Source organism: Vipera berus (assembly GCF_964194415.1).
Source record: "Vipera berus genome assembly, chromosome: Z".
In the NCBI taxonomy this organism is placed as follows: Eukaryota; Metazoa; Chordata; class Lepidosauria; order Squamata; family Viperidae; genus Vipera; species Vipera berus.
Genome location: NC_138205.1, coordinates 736,138 through 749,814, shown reverse-complemented (window position 1 = coordinate 749,814; position 13,677 = coordinate 736,138). Strand labels below are relative to the sequence as shown.

Genomic DNA, 13,677 nt, shown 5'->3' with positions numbered 1-13,677 from the left:
GCAGAGGTTTTTCTTGGTGACAGGCAGACAGGGAGGGTAGCAAAACTGGGAGAAATCCACCAGCTGATTTGTCTATCTTACGTATCATGCTATATACCAGGGCTTTTCAACCTTTTCACCCGTTGTGCCACTTTTAGGATATGGCAACATCCGAGTACCACCGGTCGCCTAGCAAGGTGTCAAAAACTTGATGACCCCTGCCCCCCAAAAAGGGAAAAAATTGATGAACTACAGGTAGTCCTCGACTTACAACAGTTCACTTAGTGACTGTTCGAAGCTACAATGGCACTGAAAAAAATGCCCCCCAAGCCACAGCCAAGCGAGACACCCACCTGCCCGCCCGGCGGCGCTCTTCCTCCTCTCCCAGCTTTTCATTGTTGTGAGCATTTCCGTTGAGGATTGGCAGCGGGGGTGGGGTGGGGGGGTGTTTGGTTTTTATTCCCCCTCCCCCTCTGCTGGGTGGTTGCAGCAGGTTTGGGTCGCTTCACATGGCCCAGGGACACTGTGTCCGTCATAAATATGAATCGGTTGCCGAGAATCTGAATGTAAATTACAAGACCCTGGAGATGCTGCAACATTCCAGCTGATCGCTGCTTCTTCTGGGCTCAGCAGAAGCGCCGGGATCAGTGCTGTTTTCCAGCTGGATCCTGGCGCTTCCGCTGAGCCCCGACAGCCCTGCAGCTCCAGCCGTCTCTCGCTCCGGCTTGTGCGGTGCTGCCACTTTCCTAGGATGGTCGCGTACCACCTGCCAGGTGCCAACGTACCACAGGTGGTAGCCGTACCACTGGTTGAAAAGCCCTGCCATGTACAGTATATCTACCTTATCAGAAGAGCATCATCCACAGTGAGTCAGAACACGCACAATAGAAGCCGCAGAGCGATTGTGTGTGACGGGGGGGTGGGGAGCAAATTTCACGCCAGTCTCGATTTCTGTTAAGAGAGATGGAGACGTTTTTAACTCAGCACTGAGAAAAGGCCCCTTGATTAAACCATCTCCTAACTTCTGCTCATTCGGGCTTCCTCTTCGGGTGCTGTTTGTTAGGATAATCCATTTCTGCTTCATTCGTTATTGCCACGATGTCTGCATTGCTAGTGCAGGCCCAAGCTCCCTTTGCAAAATTTTGTCCATTTATTTATATTTCCTATTTCTAAACTGCACTGAATTGAGGAGGCGCACCCGTAAAATGTGGTGCTGTTTGAACCTGCCTTGTTTCAAACAAACACAGACCGATTTTTCCTTTCCTTATCAGAAATCTCTCGTTGGGTATAAGGCAGACAGCCTTGCAAGGCAAGCTGCTAATATTTTAAATAGGAAGGTGATTAACCCTTCTGTGTCACCTGACACGGGGGAGGGGGGCATTTTCCTCAGGGTTTGGTGGTGGTGATGATGATGATAATGCAAAAGGCACCTTTGCTTGGGACAGTTACATCCTGCAAGGATACCTTTGACACCAACAATTACATCTACCTGTCTCAGGTCCTTGGGAAGGACTCGCCGGGTGGGCAAAAATGCCAACTCAGTCAAAATAATATATTAAATTTATATGCCTGCCTGACTTATGGTGGCCCAGCTTTCTCTCCCACAGACGTGTGTTTATATTAATTATTTATATCCCAAGTTTATTAACTTGATCAAGTAACTCCAGGTGGCGAACATCGCTAATATGCGTTTATGCCACACACAAAAAAAGAGTGCAAATGTTGGAGACTTCCGGTGGCGGCGCGGCACCGAAGATAGCCGTTTCGGGCTGTCCGCTTCACAGCTGAGTTTTTCCACCTAAAACAGCGCCGATCAGCTGTTTAGGTGGATTTGAAGCCCCCTCCTCGGGAGAAGAGGAGGGGGTGAGGCCCCAGGTAGGGGTTGAGTTCTCTGGGGCCGCCTGAGCTGAAAGCTCGGGCGGCTGAAGGATTGAACTCCCCCGTAGCCTGGGTTGCTCCCAGCTGTTTAGCGTCTCTGCTCCGGGATTTTTGGAGCGGAGCCAGGCGTTTGCGACCACCCCTGCCAGAAGGAAAGACTATGGAGTAAAAGGAGCAGGCAGAGCGGTACAGGAGGTTCAGGTGAAGAGGACTTTTATTCTTACTCTTTAGCTTGATGGACTTTATAAACTTAAAGTGAAAGTGCGCAACAAGTGAAAGTGAAGAAAGATGGCGGCTAAATCTTCCTCTAAAGTTCTTCGGAGTGCGGGAACTTCCCCGGTGCAACAGACATCGTTGCAAGCTCTGCTTCCTCCTGCACCTCCTGTGGCATTGACACTTAAGGATTTACAAGACGCCTTTGCAAGGCAATCCCAGGTAATTTCAGAAATGCTGGATGATAAGGTGGCAAAGTTGGAGGAGAGAATGGAGAAATTGGAGGAGAGGATGGAAGAGAAGCTTAACGAGAAGTTTAGTGCAATGAGGGTAGACATCTTGTCTACAGTGGAAAGCGTGGCTGAATGTGTGCAATGTTTGTAAGAAAAAATGGAGGATCTTAGTCAAAAGAATATCATATTAGAAGTAAAGGTACTGGAGAATGAAAATTTAAGGGACAAAATGGACGGAGAATTGAGTCTTGTCCAGTATCATCAGATGCAGTATGCTATAAGAATCAGGGGCTTAAAAGAGAATCCTAAAGAAGACCTAAAGCAGCTGATTTCTGAGGCTTTGGAAGTAGTATTGGGTCAGCCAGCATCTGAAATAGAGGGATGTATGGATAAAGCTTTTCGTGTAAATTCATGGATTGCAAGGCAGAGGAAGCTACCTAGAGATGTGGTGGTCTATTTTACAAAGAGAGCAACTAGAGATGAAGTTATTCAAGCTGCTTATGATACTAAAGTTGTGGTTGCTGAGCAAGAAGTTTTGGTTCTAAAAGAAATTCCTCCAAAGATTTTAAGGAGAAGGAAGGATTTTGCATTCCTCGTACAGGAACTTAAGCAACATGATATTAAGTTTAGATGGGAGATTCCAGTTGGACTGGTGGTGATGTACGAAGGTAAAAGATATCGTCTGGTTACTGTGACTCAGGCGCGTGATTTTTACAACAATGTTTTAAAAGCAACCCCACTATCACTCCTGGAAGCAGCAAAGGGATCTGGAGAGGGAAAACCTCAAGAGGCTGACGATGGACAGACAGAGGAGAATGGTGCTGGAGGGGATCAAACTACAGCTTCATTGGTGGCTGCTGGAGAGCAGAGGTTGACGCGCGCCGCTGTAAAACGAGCAAGACAAGTACAAGAGCAAGACCAGCAGAAGTTTATGGAATTCTCAAAGCGTACTTATAGTGAAGCTGTGGGAGGAGCGCGGCCCAAAGAAAATATAGGGGCTATTAAAGATGTGCTTCAAAAGCTTCGGGATGCCACGCATGGCGACTAAATTCCTAACCTGGAATGTCAATGGATTAAATTCACCACAGAAGAGAAAGAAAGTTTTTCAATATTTAAAACAATTTAAGATTGATGTTATATGTTTGCAAGAAACGCATATTAGGGTTATGGACCAAAAGTATTTATCGAACTCAAGGTTGGGTACGCAATTTGTTGCTTCTGCGATGAATAAGAAAAATGGAGTGGTTGTCTACGTTAAAAGTACTCTAACAGCGGAATTAATTGAAGCAGATACGCAAGGAAGATATGTTATGATAGATTTGTTGTTAGAAGGTAAAAAAACGCTTTTAGTTGGACTGTATGCTCCTAATCAACAACAAGCTGATTTTTTTAGTTCACTTCATACAAAGCTTACTCAATTGGATTATAAATCGTTTATTTTTATGGGGGACTGGAATGGTGTATTGGATGTACAGATGGACAAGGCGGGTTCTTTTAAGCGTGCTCTGAGTCATGCCAGATTGCCTAAATCTTTTTTTGAAATGAAGGACGACTTGGAATTGAGAGATATCTGGCGTGACATACACCTACGTGAAAAGGATTATACTTTTTTTTCTGACAGACATCAATCTTTTTCTAGGATTGATTTTATTTTGTTGACTAATGATCTTTTTTCTAGGATTAAGAAGGTAAAGATTTGTGCAAGGACTATTTCGGATCACAGTCGTTTGGTTAGAGATCAATAAGGACAATAGGGATAGGCGCTCGTGGCGTGTAAATGAGAATTTGTTTAGAAATCAGAGAAATGTGGAAGAATGTAAACAGCGGATGAAGGATTTTTTTGAAATTAATATGAATAAGGATACTTCTATGGACATGGTTTGGGATGCTAGCAAGGCCTACATGAGAGGGGTGTTGATATATATGAATAATAAATACAGACGTACTTTGGAAGCCAGAAGGAAAGAACTGGAGAATGAAATTAGGGAAAAAGAAAAGGTCTTAATTTTGAATCCATCGGATGTAAAGACTAAGGAAGTTATTAAGCTATTAAGAGGACAATTCGATAAATTGATGGCTGATCAAGTGGCAACCAACTTGCGGTTTGCTAGGCATAATACTTTTTGCAATGCTAATAAGCCAGGTAGATGGCTAGCTTATAGACTAAGGAAAAAGCAAAGGGCTTCTAATATAGATAAAATTGAACATAAGGTAAAGGTTGTGTTTCAACAGGATCTTATTAAGGAAGCCTTTGTGGATTTTTATTCTAAATTATATGCTAAGGAAAAGATTAATGAAAAAGACATTGATGTATATTTGGAGAATGCTAGCATCCCGGTTCTTACGCAAGTACAAAAAGAGGAGATTAACCAGTTGATAACAGAAGAAGAAATTCTTATAGCAATTAAGGAATTGAAGCTGGATAAAGCGCCAGGTACGGATGGTTTGACTGCGGTTTACTATAAAAATTTACAAATGGAGTTGATAAAGCCGTTAAAGGAACTGTTTCAGTCAATTCAGAGAGGGGGAAAGGTGCCTCCGTCTTGGAGAACTGCTTTTATCTCTTTGATTCCGAAGGAAGATCAAGATGCTACTCAAGTTAAAAATTATAGACCGATATCACTTCTAAATACAGATTATAAAATATTTGCTAAGGTGTTGGCTAACAGATTGATGAGGGTTCTGCAACAGGTGATTCATGGGGATCAAACTGGGTTTATCAGTGGTAGGCAAATGAAAAATAATGTGAGGCATATAGTTGATGTGTTAGAGTTTTTGGAAAGGAACAACCAGATCCCTGCGGCGCTAATTTTCTTAGATGCTGAAAAAGCTTTTGATCAATTGAATTGGCAATTTTTGATGAAAGTTTTAGATAAAATGAATTTTGGGGATAAATTTTTGCAACCAATTAGGGCATTATATCAAAAACAAACGGCCCGAATAATAGTTAACAATAGTTTGACTGAAGCATGTAATATTGAGTAGGGCACAAGACAAGGGTGTCCGTTATCACCTTTATTATTTGTTTTAACATTGGAGATATTATTGATAAAAATTCGGAACTCCGGAAAAATTAAGGGTATTCAAATTAGAGATCAGGATTATAGATTGAGGGCGTTCGCAGACGATCTGGTTATTACATTGACCCAGCCAGAAAATTCTGTTGTGGACCTGATGGAGATAATAATGCAATATGGGAGGGTTTCTGGATTTAAAGTTAATGCACAAAAAACTAAAATTCTGGCCAAAAATATGACAGTATCGCAAAAGGCTCTTTTAGAAGGATTAACTGGATTTGAGATTGCTAAAAGGGTCAAATATTTGGGGGTGTTTTTGTCACCCTCTAATACAAAGTTATATAAAAATAACTATGAAAAACTATGGGGCAAAATTCAAAAAGAAATGGAGAGTTGGGAAAAATTGCAATTGTCTTTGTTGGGAAGAATCGCAGCAGTGAAAATGAATGTCCTGCCTAAATTTTTATTCTTATTTCAAATGATACCGGTTCTTAAGAAAGATTCTAATTTGGAAGAATGGCAACGGGGTATCAATAAATTTGTTTGGGCAGGGAAAAGGCCACGAGTTAAACTTAAGATTATGCAGGATACTCGTGAAAGAGGTGGTCTTAAAATGCCCAATCTTAAATTATATTATGAAGCTGCTGCGTTAGCAGGGATAAGTGATTGGATTAATTTGACACAAGAGAGATTATTAAATCTTGAGGGCCACGACTTGTTATTTGGCTGGCATGCGTATTTGTTGTATGATAAGAAGGTAGATAATGTGTTTAAAGTGCATATTTTAAGACAGGCATTGTTGAGAGTTTGGAAAAAGTATAGATACAAGTTAGACTGCAAGATACCATTGTGGGCTATTCCAAAACACGCAATAGAAAACATAAATGTTGGTTTTAAACATGACGTGACTACGTATAAGGAGATTTTAAGCTTGGAAAGAAGTGTATGGTGTTTAAAATCGTATAATTTCTTGCGAGATGAGAAGATTGTTCAAACCTGGTTTCAATATACTCAATTACGGGCCAGGTGGAAAGAAGATCAGAAAACTGGTTTTGCAATGACTGATGAAAATTTGATAAAGCAAATTAGAAATCAGGGTCCAGCATATATCAAACGGATATATCTTGCATTGATAGAAATTGATTCAGAAACAGAACTGGTTAAAGACTGTATGATAAAATGGGCCCAGAACATCCAAGAAGTTATTACAATGGATACGTGGGAAAAGATCTGGGTGAGGAACGTAAAATTTACACAAGCTCAAAACTTAAGAGAGAACTTTTATAAAATGTTTTATAGATGGCATTTAGATCCTAAAAAGCTTGCAAGTATGTATCCGAATTATCAGCCAAAATGCTGGAGGTGTGGTGGTGAAGATGCAACATATTTTCACATATGGTGGACTTGTAAAAAGGTCAAGGCTTTTTGGATAAAAATTTGGTGGAATATGCAGAAGATCTTCAAGCAAAAGATAAAGTTTTGTCCGCAATTTTTTTTGTTGGGTATAATTACAGGTGCTACTGTTGTGGACACTAAGTTAATGTTAAATTTAGTTACAGCAGCAAGACTTTTAATAGGTCAGTATTGGAAGAAGGAGGAGCTGCCGACTATAGAAGAATGGACTTTAAAGGTTTCTGACTTGGCAGAAATGGCAAAGATTTCGGCTTATTTGAAAGATCATTCGCAAGAACGTTATATTATGGAGTGGGAAAAATGGATTGAATATATTCAGAAGAAATATGGGACTAAAAAGTTTCACTTAGCATTTGAATAAGTCTTCCTTTCTTTTTTTCTTTTTTCTTTCTTTTTATATGTAATATTAATATTGCTTGTAGTTATTTTATATGAGCTAGAGAGTGATAGATTTAAGAATTTATTGTTGGTAGCATATGGATGTTTATGATTGTTCTTTGTTTTTATACCCTGTACTTAGCTCTGGGAAGTCGGGGGGGGGGGGAGGGGGGAAAGGGGGGGGAGGGGGAGGGAGGGATAGGTTGGGGAGGGGGAGGGGGGACTGTTAAAGATAAAATGTATTTTAAAACTTTTCAATAAAAAAAAGAGTGCAAATGTTTAGTATTTTAAAATAAAACTTATTTGTTCCTCTTACTTCAGCTCAGGCGGGTTCAGCTATGGGGGAATGATGGGTGGATTCAAAAGCAGATAAGGTTCTTGAGGGTAACCTGTGGACTTCAACTCCCAGAATTCCTCAGCCAGCCATGAGGGCTCAGGAATTCTGGGAGTTGAAGTCCACAAGTCTTAAAAGTACCAAGTTTGCAGACCCCTGAGCTAGCTGGTAGTGGTGCATATTAATAAACATGGATAAATTCATCATAGATTTGTCAGTGGAAAGGGAAAGTGATTCAGCAAAGGAACAGCCACCGAAGAAATTAAAACTGGTACTTTTTTTCCTTTTTTTATACAGTTTGTAATAGTTTATGAGATTATAGAATAGAATACAAAAATACAAAAGCAAATAGTAGGACACAGTGGGGAGGAAAAAGGGGGGGAAAGTGAGGTGGGGGGAGGGAAAAAGAGCAGACTTCCTTTGTTGCAGTAGAAGGAAGCCTTAACATTGAACCTCAACTTTTTACTTTTCCATAATGTTATAAACTAGCCATTTATATAGCAACAAATGAATCTAATCTAATTTTTTTTTTAGTCATCAAGTTTTTGACACCTTGCTAAGCACTGGTGGTACTCAAATACTGTCGTGTCCTAAAAGTGGTCCAATCTGTGAAAAGGTTGAAAAGCCCTGTAGTTAACTAGCTTCTCAGTGCAGGTCCCTTTGCTCTCTTCCTCTAGGAGAGAATAAGGAGATTCGGCTTCCACAGCCGATTCAAAAACAAAGCATCTCCCAAAGACGACAAAATCCTGAAAGGTAACGGGGAGTGCCACATGGGGTCAGATGCCGGAAACAGGAAAAGCAGGCTCTCCCCCTACCTTGAGGGAACACGCGTGTTCTCGGTTCCTTCTTGTATTGTAGAGCAGAATAACTCGGCCTCCAGGCCTCCGCTCAAAGGGGCCCCAGAAACAAAAGGTGGGAATAAGAACACGGCAGCCTCCAGCAAGAATCCAGGAAAGGTGAGATTTAACGGGGACCGTGGGATGGCAGCTCAGCACCGATCGCTAAAAGTGCGGGAGGCCTCAGGGTGCAAACGCTCCTGGCGTCGCGCCCGTTTTCCCTCCCTGCTGCCTGCTCACTGGGTTCTTTTTGCAGCAGTAGAAACATTTAGAATCATTCCATTTTTTCCCACTGGGTGTCTTTAGGAGGCCGTACTGCTTTCTGCTCTTCAGTGAGCAAACAATATTTCTTTTCCAGCTTCTTCACGAAATATCGGCAGTGAAACCCAATGCAAATGTCAAGAACACCATGGATATGAAAGGTATGTGTGTGCAATAGTGGCAAAAGCTAAATGTCACGGTTCCGACAGATGAAAGAGCAGACTTCCTTTGTTGTTTTCCTTAAAGGATCTTTATTCGAGAAGCATAGCATCGGCACTAACACGGTGGAAGCCAAAACCGAGTTCCCCTTCCCTGAGCACATAGTATCAAAGCACAATTCCCTCCCCCAATGAACAGTCCTAAATCACATTCCCCAGTTAGTTTGAAATGCAGGCTTTCCCTCCAGCCCGCCAATTCTTTATCATCTCTTATTTCAATAACCTTGGTTCTCACACTAGGTTCGGTATTGTTATGTCTAGCTAAACTCTCGTGCACATTCCTCCCCCCCCCCGCCCCGGCATCTTCTAACTCTAAGAGTAAAACATAAGGAGAAAATGGTTGCACCTCCAACTGTTCTCAAAGCAAAACATTCCACCTTAGCAGCGTTGGCACTCTTATGTTTCACTCTCCCCTATTTTGTCCAATAGCTTCCATATCGCCCCCTTCCCTTTTTCTATCACCGAAGCCAGGGAGCCTCTGAAGCTCTCCGTTCTGCCTGGGTGTCGAACAGCGGAAGGTCCACAGAACGTCTCCTTAAAAACCTCCAGTCTTGGGGCACCCACAATTTCTGGAGACAAGATGTTCCACTGCTTAATTGTTCTCGCTGCCAGGAAATTCCTCCTTAGTTCTAGCTTGGTTCTCCCCTGGATACGTTTTCCATCCACGCGTTGCTTCTTCTGCCTTCTTCAGGCGCTTTGGAGAATAGGTGGAGCCCCTCCTCTTTGGGGCAGCCCCTCAAATATTTAGAAGACTGCCATCATGTCACGCCTAGTCCTTCTCTTTGTTAGACTAATAGAATCACAGAGTTGGAAGGGGCCTCGGAGGTCTTCTAGTCCAGCCCCCTGGTCAAGCAGGAGACCCTGTTCCAGTGATGGCGAACCTTTAGCGCCCAAACTGCAACCCAAAACCCACTTACGTATCGTCGGGTGCCGGGTGGGCCTGGCCCATTGGGTGGGCGTGGCCGCGGTGGTAACGGCAGACTGGGTGGGGCTAAAAAGTTCAATCAATCAATTCAAACTTTGCGAGATCTTTTTTTTCCCCGCGAGAAGTTGAAGTTGATTGATTGAACCTTTTTTTTTCTTTTTGCACACGGTGGCGGAAAGGTTTTATAAAACCCAGCTGAAGGCCTAGGACTGGGGCGACGGTGCGCGTGCCCACAGAGAGGGCTCTGCGTGCCATAGGCTCGCCGCCAGGGCCCTATTCCATTGCAGACTAGCGGCTGTCCAGCCTCTTCTTAAAAACCTCCAGTGATGGAGCGCCCACCACTTCCGGAGGCAGGCTGTTCCCCTGATTCATTTTTTTAACTGTCAGAAAGTTTCTCCTTAGTTCCAGGTTGCTTCTTTGATTAGTTTCCAACTGTGGCTTCTCGTTTTGGAAAATAGGTTGCACCCCCCCCCCCGCTCTTCTTTGTGGCAGCCCCTCCAATACTGGAATCCTGCTATCAGCTCCCCCCTAGCCCTTCTTTTCTCTAGACTGGCCATTCCCAAATCCTGCCAGCCTTCTCCCCACGTTGGACTACTTGGGTTGGTCTAGTCAGTCTAAGCTGCGTGCCGGAAGACAGAGGATCTTGGCAGAAGCAGAGGTATAACCTGAAGAGAAGGGTGGGGAGCTCGGCTGGGGGGAGTTTGGGGGCAGCAGATCTTAGCCTGGGCCCACCTCCCCATGCCATTGGGTGTTTTATTTATTTCACGCATTTATATGGCCGCTCGTCTCATTCATTAGCTTTGGCTAACAAAGTAAAAACAGCGCAACCCAAATTAAAAACACTATAAAAAAAAGTCCCTCTTTTGTCTAGAAAGGCAAAATATAAATAAATAAAATAAAAAGAGCAGCCAGGAACATAGACAGAAACATTCCCAATAGGTCTTTCCGTGTATTTCTTGCCTCTCTTGGCGAGAAGGTCATGGCATAAATCCTTCGGGAGATTCCCCTCGTCCCACCAGGTTTCTAGCCTTGGGAGAAGTCCTCGAACCAAGCCAGTCACGGCAAGCTGAGAAGCCCCCCCCCTCCCCTTGGCCATCCCTGCCCCTCCCCAGCCCTCCGCCCTGTTGCAGCACGGCCAGCCCCTCCCCAAAGGACGAGGTCAAGGCTCTCCCTGGCCTGGTCATTGGCCCCGGTGAGGCTCTTCCCTGCGGCCTCTGGCCGGCTGGGGACCTCCTTGGCAGAAACCTGGTCCAGGCACAGTCAGATGTAGAAGCAGCGTAGAAGATGGAACGGTAGGGCTGGAAGAGACCCTGGAGGTCCTCTAGTCCAACCCCCTCTGCCCGTGACAGCAGATCCGGCAGCGGTCCGGATCCTCTTTGGGCTCGATGGGAGGGATACGCACACGGTCGCAGACAGAAGAGCAGAATGATGGAGATGGAAGGGGGGGGACCCCAGAGGTCCTCCAGCGCAACCCCCCCCTCGTTCAAGCAGGAGACCCTATGTGCCGTCTCAGACTTGGTTTTTACTTCATTTCATTCTCGGGAGAAAAGAATTGTCTTCAGATCCCCCCTGTCCTAACGACAGTGTGTGTGTGTGTGTGTGTGTGTGTGTGTGTGTGTGTGTGTATTTCATACAGGGGATAAAAAAAACAAGTTAGGGCCTGAAAGTGCCCCCCCTGTGTCGAAGAAGAGCCGGCGAGAGAGAACTGCCCCCAAAGTGGCAGCTACACCCCGAGGATCTGATCAAGCAACGGGAAAGCAGAGGAGTAGTCAGGAAGGTGAGAGAGAGGATGAATGAATGAACCAAGGAACGAATGAAAACGGACAGCGTCTGCTGTGTGCCCGGCCAAGAAGGGCGCTTGGTAGCCGGTGTTTCCGCGAGTGGGAAGCGTCTCCCAGTCCGGCAGCAGGGCCTGGAGGGTGGCGGGGTCCGTCTGGCGTGGGGAGGAGGGCGGGCCTGGCCCTCTTTGCTCTGGCAGACTCTCACTGGCCTCTGGGCTCCTCCTTTGTGCCGCAGGGCCAGGCGCCTCGGGCCAGGCGCCCCTGTTCCTGCGGCGGCAGCAGCAGCAGCAGCCCGGCCGACTCCGCCGCCTCTCGCTAGCCCAGCCGGAAAGACGGCCTGAACAGGTCTGAGGGCTCCCCAGAAGCTCGGCCAGAGGGAACGAAGGAAGCCCTGGGAGAGAGGAGGAGGAGGAGGAGGAGGAGGAGGAGGAGGAGGAGGAGGAGGAGGAGGAGGAGGAGGGCGGCTCTCCCAAGGACTCCCCTCTGGCCTTCTTTGAAGAACGGCGCTGCAACCGTCAGAGCACCGCATCACGGCAGCCTGGCGGAGGAGGAGGCCGTCTGTGCTTTTCCTTTCGGAGTCCGGCTGGCTTGGGAAGCCGGGGACGGCTGGCATTTCAACGGGTTGCGAAACGAGAAACGAACCGCTGGAAGCCGAGCCGCCAACCAGGCAGAAGTCCGAGCCCGGAGAGAGAAAGGCCCCGTCTGAGGGGCTCGACCGGCACCTCCTTGTTGGCCGAGATCCGGCGCTGCCTGAGGGGGCTCTGCTCCTCCCGCCCGTCGCTTCCTTCCAGTCCGCAGCCAAGCTCCATTAAAAGCCAGTTTTCCATTTAATGCCTCCTCGGTGCTCCGATGCCAGTCACTAAAAGCTGCCGTAATTTTATCCCCGTGATCGTAGAAGGCCGAGGGGAAAGCAGGAAGAGGCCGGGGCCCCTTGCCCAAATTTGTCAGGAACACTGACATCGGCCAGTGAAAACGCTAGTAGTACAGGGAGCCCTCGGCTTACAATCACGAGTGAGGCCAAAGTTTCCGTTGCTAAGTGTTGTTTTGCCCCGTTTCACGACCTTCCTCGCCGCAGTTGTCAAGGGCCAAGTTTTTAACGCGGTTAAGTAATCCGGCTTCCCCCATTGACTCTGCTTGTCAGAAGGTGGCAAAAGGGGAGTAGGTGTCCCCCGGGGCCCTGTGACCGTCGTAAATGCGAGTCACTGAAGCGTCTGAATTTTGATCGTGACCCCTTTTCTCTTTTAAAAGGCCCAACAAATCCGCCTCTCTCGGCGCTTTCTTCTGGGCGCCCGCCTTGCAAACAACTTAAAAGGCATCTGTGTGCAAATTTAGCAGCTTTGCATAATTTATTCCAATGCATGGGATTTATTGGCCCGTAGGTTTGCGCTAAACCTTTTAAAGCCGGTTGCAATCCCACAGAGAGAGCGCGTAAATATTTTTTATTAGACCCTTTCCCAACTTTGCATCGCTAGGGTATTTCCCCCAAAACTGGGGCACCCAGTTCCAAACCAGGCGCTCTCCCTCTCACCACCATCATCATATCCGCTGAGGCAGCTTCCAGGGAGGGGGGGTCCCGCCTGGAGTTGGATTCAGGATCTGACCGGAATGTCAGCCTCTTTTGTTTCAGCTGCTTGGGGTGGGGGGGGGACACAACTGCCCAGCCTTGGAGGAAGCCGCATTTTGCTCAAGGTCGCAAAGCACAGAATGGCCAAATCCATTTCCTGACTCCCAGGTCCCCAGGGGTCTGGCGTAGAATGGGCCCGGAGGCATTTTTGGCTGGGGGGGCGCAGACTTTTCCCGGTTGGGCCTCCCCCCCCCAACCCTGCCTTCACTGCAGCAAAAACAGAATAAGAGGGGGCCTTGGAGGTCTTTTAGCCTGATCCCCTTTTCAAGGCAGGAGTACTAAAGCTATCCAACTTTTGACAACTTTTAAGACTTGTGGACTTCCAACTCCCAGAATTCCCCAGCCAGCTGTCCCCCCCCCCTTTTTTTTTTAATCCCGGTGTACTTTTTTCCCCCCGTGTGCCTACTTTTTCCAGTGCTTTCCATTCAAAATATTGTTTTGATTCTGTTTATTCACTGCTTCGAGAGTTTTGTTTGTGGTCTTAAAGCAGGGCTGTCCCAGCTGTGCCTTCTGGGAGTTGAAGTCCACCAGTCTTTCAAAGCGGCCACGCTGGGACTGCTCTACGGCCCGTCTTTTCTTGAAAACTC

The 13,677-nt window shown here is 46.1% G+C and overlaps 1 protein-coding gene across 2 annotated transcripts in view; it reads left to right on the top strand.

Annotated features, from left to right (window-relative positions):
* The window catches only part of LOC308677648 (zinc finger CW-type PWWP domain protein 1-like), a 30,414-nt gene extending 18,117 nt beyond the window's left edge, over positions 1-12,297 (top strand). Inside the window, exons 11-15 of one of the 2 annotated variants that reach the window (XM_081344252.1) lie at positions 8,123-8,198; positions 8,304-8,401; positions 8,640-8,703; positions 11,322-11,462; positions 11,702-12,297. In XM_081344252.1, the coding sequence (XP_081200378.1) occupies positions 8,123-8,198; positions 8,304-8,401; positions 8,640-8,703; positions 11,322-11,462; positions 11,702-11,817 (495 nt within the window). In that variant the 3' untranslated portion in view covers positions 11,818-12,297. The remainder of the gene's footprint in view (positions 1-8,122; positions 8,199-8,303; positions 8,402-8,639; positions 8,704-11,321; positions 11,463-11,701) is intronic. The other variant, XM_081344253.1, reaches the window with a different exon arrangement.
* Positions 12,298-13,677: the final 1,380 nt, after the last annotated feature.